At 41.9% G+C, this 7,598-nt stretch overlaps 1 protein-coding gene across 1 annotated transcript in view; it reads left to right on the top strand.

Moving 5' to 3' along the window:
• LOC105536085 (aspartate-rich protein 1-like) overlaps positions 1-7,598 on the top strand; it is a 32,619-nt gene that overhangs the window by 19,633 nt on the left and 5,388 nt on the right. The window contains exons 8-11 of the mRNA XM_011975359.1: positions 1,819-1,873; positions 2,779-2,867; positions 4,293-4,314; positions 6,951-7,018. Of these exons, the coding sequence (XP_011830749.1) occupies positions 1,819-1,873; positions 2,779-2,867; positions 4,293-4,314; positions 6,951-7,018 (234 nt within the window). The remainder of the gene's footprint in view (positions 1-1,818; positions 1,874-2,778; positions 2,868-4,292; positions 4,315-6,950; positions 7,019-7,598) is intronic.

Raw genomic sequence — 7,598 nt, 5'->3', positions numbered from 1 at the left:
ACCAACCAGGAGATTTTGTGTGAGCCAGTGTGTCCTCACCTGGAGTAGAAGTGAGTGCACCTCTCACTGAGTTATGCTGATGTTGGTGGGTCTAAAGAGTGGATTCTGGAGACTCTCAGCAGGGAAGAGGATGCCTTTCCAGGTAGGTAACAAGACTTCAGGTGGGATCTAATAAAACAGCATTTCCAGGAACCTTCCGGTTATACCTGCTGCTTGGGAAACTGAGGGTTTAGAAAGAGAAAAAGTAAATATACGCCGAGTTTGTTCTTTTCAGAGTTTAATGTCATCATGGTGAGAATTACTATGTTTATGGGCTTTTGAGTATCCTGTGTTTTCAATCACCTCTTCTTGCTTTATTATTTAAAGATGATTTTTCTGAGAACGCCTGCTTTTTTCTGCCTCTGTCACTGCAAAATGTCAGAGCCTTTGGTTTGGGATGCAGTTCTGTCACAGGCAGTTAGTTAATCCTGGAGACAGAATTCTTCTGTGGTGTGCCCAGATGCATAGGAGAAATGGATCCTTACCTTATGAACTGTTAGGTTTCATGGCAGCACATTCATTTGTCTGTCCTTGCTGTTTACCTCTGGTAGCAAGACATCTCCCTGGGCGCGGAGGACAGAATGTAAATTCACTCTGGGCTCATTGCAAAAGCTCCAGTATCTTGGAAATGGAGAGAGAAGCACAACCTTGAGCACACTGTCAGCATTCCATTTCTTCATTTGAATGAGAATATGCAGTTTTACTATCATTTGTGGAAGAGGTTTTCCTTTCCCCATTGTGTATTCTTGGCACCTTTCTTGAAGATCAGCTGACTCTGTATGTGTGCATTTAATTCTGGGCTCTCTATACCTGTGATACTTAGGGGTGCCCCCACGCTAGAAGCATGCTGTCTCAGTTTCTTTTACTTTTTATTGTAGATTTCAATCTCATGAATGTGCATCCTGCAACACTATTCTTTTTCAATGTTACCATGGTTATTGGAGGCACATAAAAATTCACTAAAGTCTTAGGAATGTCTTCCATTGCTGCACACATGGCTATTACCAATTTGACAGCAGTTATTTTTAATCTGTAGATTATTTGTGTGGTATTGTGTGTTAGTCATGTTTAGTCTTCCTATCCATGAATACGGGATGCCTTTCAACTTATTTGTACCCTCTTTACTTTCTGGAATCTTTATGTTGACAGCTAATAAGTTAGATGTAACATGACTAATATAAATTTGTGGTTTTTTCTTTTTGAGATGGAGTTTCACTCTGTCAGCATACTGGGGTGCAGTGATGGGCTCCCGCTCACAGCAACCTCCCCATCCCAGGTGCAAGTGATTCTCCTGCCTTAGCCTTCCAAGTAGCTGAGAGTACAGGCCTGTGCCACCATGCCCAGCTAATTTTTTAATTTTTATTTTTAGTAGAAACGTGGTTTTACCATGGTGGCCTGGGTGGTCCCAATCTCTTGACCTCGTGATCTTCCTACCTCGGCCTCCCATGTGCTGTAATAACAGGCATGAGCCACCGTGCCTGGCCAAATTTGTGATTTGTTATACGAATATTTTGTATGTCTGAATGAATAGGCATCAAATAAAATAAATTTATGTAAACTGGTTAACCAAAAAATCACCCCTGTACTCACGGACACTTTTTCAAGAATGTGTTCATTTCTATTGGTATACATTTCCTCATTTCAGTAATTAATGTATATTTAAACCTGGAAACTTATCCTCATGGCAGAAAAGTGTTCAGAGTCATGTCTCTCAGCTTCATTGTAGGTAGAACAGGGTCTGTGAGCTGGGCCCATTTGAATGAAGCCTGATACTTCCAGCATCTCCTCAGGGAGAGTGACACAGAGCTGCTGAAGCCCCTGATTACAGGAGCCAGTAGGCTTTTCGCACACACCGTGGTTCCAGAAGAAGACTTACAAAGAGGAAATCATGACTGTTGTTTTGTTTTATTTATTTATTTATTCGAGACGGAGTCTCACTCTGTCGCCCAGGCTGGAGTGCAGTGGTGCGATCTCGGCTCACTGCAAGCTCTGCCTCCCAGGTTCAAGCCATTCTCCTGCCTTAGCCTCACAAGTAGTTGGGACTATAAGTGCCCGCCACCATGCCCAGCTAATTTTTTGTATTTTCAGTAGAGATGGGGTTTCACCATGTTAGCCAGGATAGTCTCGATCTCCTGACTTCGTGATCCGCCTGCCTTGGCCCCTGAAAGTGCTGGGATTACAGGCGTGAGCCACCGCACCTGGCCAATCATGACTATTTTTAATTGTAGCATTTTAAAATTTAACTTTTAAATTATCTTTATGAAAAGAATGTGTGACTAATAATTTGGGTACAATTGAATCCATTTTACCAATAAAGTAAGCTTTTAATTAAGTAATAAATCCTTTAAAAGAGATGCTAAATGTAGTAGCAGCATAATTGGATCCTAGTGTACTGATATGGTCTTGAATATGTTAAGAAAATGTTGTTTGTTAGAAGAGTTTCAAGACATTTCAGAAGGAGGAAGGCACTCTTCCATTAACCCTTAGTGTGTGTTTTTGTTCCATTTGGGGTTGACTGTTTTGTGTTGCTGCATGATGCCTCTAGTACAAGGCCAACACCTCCATGTCTCATGTCTTTGCTGCTCCCCTCCTCTGCCATCCCTCTTCCACTCGGGAATAGCCCAGCATCAACTCAGTCCATGCTTGTTAACCAGCTCCATACACCACATCCAGCAAAGCTCAGAGTGACTCACAGTCACAAACACCCAGGGCATTGATCTTTTCTCTGTGTCCTTCCAGGTTCTTCTGGGTACAACCTGAGTTTAGTGAGACCACCACCAAGTGAAGATTATGATTGTGATGATGATGAGGATGATGATGATGTCCAGGTAAGACCACCTTTCTTTGTCTTCTAAGGAAATGTTGGTTTTCTGATGTGAGAAAAAAACTCACCAGTCCAAACCCAAAGAACAGACTCATGGAGCTGAAAAACAGCAAAGTGAGATTTTCTTTCTTTCTTTTTTTTTTTTTTTTGAGACAGAGTCTTGCTCAGCTGGCCAGGCTGGAGTGCAGTGGTGCAATCTCAACTCAGTGCAACCTCCATCTCCTGGTTTCAATCAATTCACCTGCCTCAGCCTCCCGAGTAGCTGGAATCACAACATGTGTCCCCATGTCCCCATGCCCAGCTAATTTTTGTATTCTTAGTAGAGACGGGGTTTCACCATGTTGGCCAGGCTGGTCTCGAACTCCTGACCTCAGGTAATCTACCACCCTCGGCCTCCTGAAGTACTGGGATTACAAGCATGAGCCGCCGCGCCTGGCCAAAAGTGAGACTTTTAATGACAGTGTTGCAAGACCCGGTGCACTGCGCCTGGCCAAAAGTGAGACTTTTAATGACAGTGTTGCAAGATTTGGTGTCTGAGGAGCAGACACCCCCAGCAGAGTTTCAACGAGCAATTTATCCCCTAGTGTGCAGGTCCCTCCCCTGGTTCCTCATCGGCTGAGTACTGTGGGGTTACAGTTTTCCTGGGTGTGGCCTACTGATTGTTGTTGGGGGATTTAGGTGTTTTTCCAGGATTCTCTTACTGCATTTCTTTGCAGCCCACAATGCATTATCATCCTAGTCAGCTCAGGGGCTCTTCAAGTAGCTGGGTAGGGTGATAAGAACACACAAAGTAAGGTACTTTGCAGGCTAGTAAATTTTCATCTTAGACTAATTTTCTTTGATTCAAGTGAGGGCAACTAAGTGGAGAGGAGGAGGGGCCCAACAAGCAGGCATTGCCCATCCAAGAAGGAACCTAGTATTTCTTCTGTCCTTTGCTGACTTAAACTGGTTGAAGGCAATTTGGGCCAGTGTATACATTATTTTTTTCACCTTATTTCTTTCCTTCTCAATTAATTTTGATATAGAAATATGACAAGGCACATTATGTACAACATACACAATTCTCTTTGTTAGGATGGATGTCAGTGGGAGTTTCTTTTCATCTCATACATGACACACTAGGATGTTTTTGAAGGACCGCATCCATCATCAACTGATGCAGAGGCATTTTCCTCCACACCAGTTTTTCTCGTTGGATTAGGCCCTGTGCATTTACCAATCTACATCAACCTCAAAGATAAATTCTGTGGGAAAAGCTCTTGTCTTTTCCACACGTGTCCTTTATGCTAGAATGTTTGGTCTTTGACCTTTGATTCAACCACTGTTTCACAACTAGTTTTCTGAAGTCATCAAGAGACTAACAGGTCTGTGGAAGGGGTGCAGCAGAATTGATCTGATCCTCATGGCATCTTCTTTTTTCTCATTGCAGATTTTACCATCACGTGTCCAGGGTACGTACCTTCAACTAAGTCACTTTCTGAGAAACAAATTTGCTGGCTTTAATATGTAGAAACCTTAATCTGGGTTCCTGTTAAAAATATTGGGGGTGTGGTGAGAGCAAATGATTTTGCAAGTGTATAGCTCTGACCAGAGGGGCTGTAGAAATGTGTGTGAACCCAGAGCACCAACCAGGAGATTTTGTGTGAGCCAGTGTGTCTTCACCTGGAGTAGGAGAAGTGAGTGCAGCTCTCACTGACTTATCCTGATGTTGGTGGTTCTAAAGAGTGGATTCTGGAGAATCTCAGCAGGGAAGAGGATGCCTCTCCAGGTAGTCAACAAGACTTCAGGTGGGATCTAATAAAATAGCATTTCCAGCAACCTTCATGTTATACCTGCTGCTTAGGAGGCTGAGGGAGAGTGTAGAAAGAGAAAAAATAAATATAAGCTGAGTTTGTTATTTTCAGAGTTCAATGTCATCAGGGTGAGAAGTACTACGTTTTTGAGTATCCTGTGATTTCGATCACATCTTATTATTTAAAGGTGATTTTTCTGAGAACACCTGCTCTTTTCTGCCTCTGCCACTGCAATATGTCAGAGTCTTTGGTTTGGAACACAGTTCTGTCACAGGCAGTTACTTAATCCTGGAGACAGAATTCTTCTGCGGTGTGCCCAGATGCATAGGAGAAGTGGAGCCTCACCTTATGAACTGTTGGGTTTCATGGCAGCACATTCATTTGTCTGTCCTTGCTGTTTACTTCTGGTATCAAGACATCTCCCTGGGAGCAGAGGACAGAATGAAAACTCACTCTGGGCTCACTATAAAAGCTCCAGTGTCTTGGAAATGGAGGGAGAAGCACAACCTCGAGCACACTGTCAGCATTCCATTTCTTCATTTGAATGAGAATATGCAGTTTTACCATCATTTGTAGAAGAGGCTTTCCTTTCCCCATTGTGTATTCTTGGTACCTTTGTTGAGGATCAGCTGACTCTATGTATGCATTTAATTCTGGGCTCTCTATTCTATATCTGTGATACTTATGGGTGCCCCCAAGCTAGGAGCACACGATCTGTTTTTTTTTTTTTTTTTTGTAGATTTCACTCTCATGAATGTGCATCCTCTAACACTATTCTTTTTCAGTTACCATGGTTATTTGAGGCATATATAAATTATTTAAAGTCTTAGGATTATCTTTTCCATTTCTGCACAGATGGCTGTTACCAGTTTCATAGCAGTTGTTGTGAGTCCGTAGATCATTTGTGTAGTATTGTGTGTTAGTCAAGTTTAGTCTTCCTATCCATGAATACGGGGATGCCTTTCAACTGCTTTGCACCTTCTTTACTTTCTAGAATCTTTATGTTGACAGCTCATAAGGTAGATTTAACATGACTAATAAAAATTTGTGATTTTTAAATATTTTTTGGGCGGAGTCTTGCTCTGTCATTAGACAGGGTGCAGTAACGTGATCTCTACTCACCGCAACCTCCGCCTTGTAGGTTCATCTGATTCTCCTGCCTTAGCCTCCCTAGTAGCTGGGACTACAGGCATGTACCATCCCCCCCAGCTAATTTTTTTTAGTAGAGACATGGATTTACCATGTTGGCTAGAATGATCTCAGTCTCTTGACCCCGTGATCTGCCTACCTCGGCCTCCCAAAGTGCTGGAAAAACAGGCATGAGCCACCGCTCCTGGCCAAATTTGTGATTTTTTATACCACTATTTTGTACATCTGAACAAAGTGGCATCAAATAATTTTTTTTTTTTTTGTAAGCTAGTTAACCAAAAAAATCACCCCTGTATGCATGGACATTTTTTCCTGAATTCATCCATTTCTATTGGTATACATTTCCTCATTTCAGTAAACAATGTATATTTGAGCCTGGAAACTTATCCTCATGGCAGAAAGTATTCAGAGTCATGACTCTCAGCTTCACTGATGTAGGTTTCGCAGGCTGTGTGAGGTTGGCCTGTTTGAATGAAGCCTGATCTTTAGGGAATCTCCTCAGGGAGAGTGACAGAGAGCTGCTGAAGCCCCTGATCACAGGGGCCCAATAGGTTTTGTGCACACCCCTGGTTCCAGAAGAAGTCTTACAAAGAGGAAATATGACTAGTTTTAATTGTAGCATATTAATAGTTAATTTTTAAAATTATTTCATGAAAAAGAGTGTGTGCTTAATAGAATAGAGTAATTTGGGTAAAATTGAGTCCATTTCATTAATACAATAGGCTTTTAATCAAGTAACAATTTTTTTAAACAGATGCTAAATGTAGTACCAGTGTAAATGGATCCTAGTGTACTGACAGGGTCTTGAATATGTTAAGAAAATGCTGTTTGTTTTGAAGAGTTTCAAAACATTTGAGAGAGAGGAAGGCACTCTTCCATTGACCCTTAGTGTGCATTTTAGTTTCATTTTGGGTTGACTTTTCTCTGTTGCTGCCTGATGCCTCTAGTGCAAGGCGAAGATCTCCATGTCTCATGTCTTTCCTGCTCCCCTTATCTGCCCTGTTCCACTCAGGGGAATAGCCCAGCATCAACTCAGTCCATGCTTGTTAATCAACCACCTCCATACACCACATCCGGCAAAGCTCCCTGAGTGACTCACAGTCACCAACCACCAATGAACTGATCTTTCCTCTGTGTCCTTCCAGCTTGGCCTGAGGACCGCCTGTTTTTAAGATGCTCACCACGATACAAAGATGAAGAAAATGATGATGATGCTGATTGTGATGATGACTGTGATGATGATGATGATGTCCGCGTAAGATCCCTTTTTTTGGTCTTCTACAGCAATGTTGCTTTCCTGATTCCTTCACTTCTCAGTTAATTTTGATATGAAAATCTGGCAATGCACATTATGTACAATGTATCCTATTCTCTTTGTGGGGCTGGAATTCAGTAGGCGTGTCTTCCCACCTTATATGTGGTACACTAGAGTGCTTTTAAATGACAGCATCCATTATCAACTGGAATGCTGAGGCATTTTCCACATCAGTTTTCCTCCTTGGATTAAGCATTGTGCATTTGTATATAAAATTAAAGGTAAATTCTGTGAATTAAGGTATTGTTTTTCTATAGCTATCCTCTGTGCTAGTCTTTGGGGACTTTGACCTATTGCTCAATCACTGTACCACCTTCTGGTTTTTTATCATTGTCCAGAGAATAACAGATCTGTGTGAAGTGCACAGCAGAATCTGATTCTCATAATGTTTTCTTTTATATAATTGCAGATAACAGCTTGGAATGAAAACGGTATGTACCATGAAATAACTCACTTCCTGAGGGAAAAACTTGCTAGC

Source organism: Mandrillus leucophaeus, unplaced genomic scaffold, assembly GCF_000951045.1.
Source record: "Mandrillus leucophaeus isolate KB7577 unplaced genomic scaffold, Mleu.le_1.0 Scaffold154, whole genome shotgun sequence".
NCBI classification, from domain to species: Eukaryota; Metazoa; Chordata; class Mammalia; order Primates; family Cercopithecidae; genus Mandrillus; species Mandrillus leucophaeus.
The sequence above is the reverse complement of the archived record's forward strand: the minus strand, read 5'-3'. Positions and strand labels throughout refer to the sequence as shown.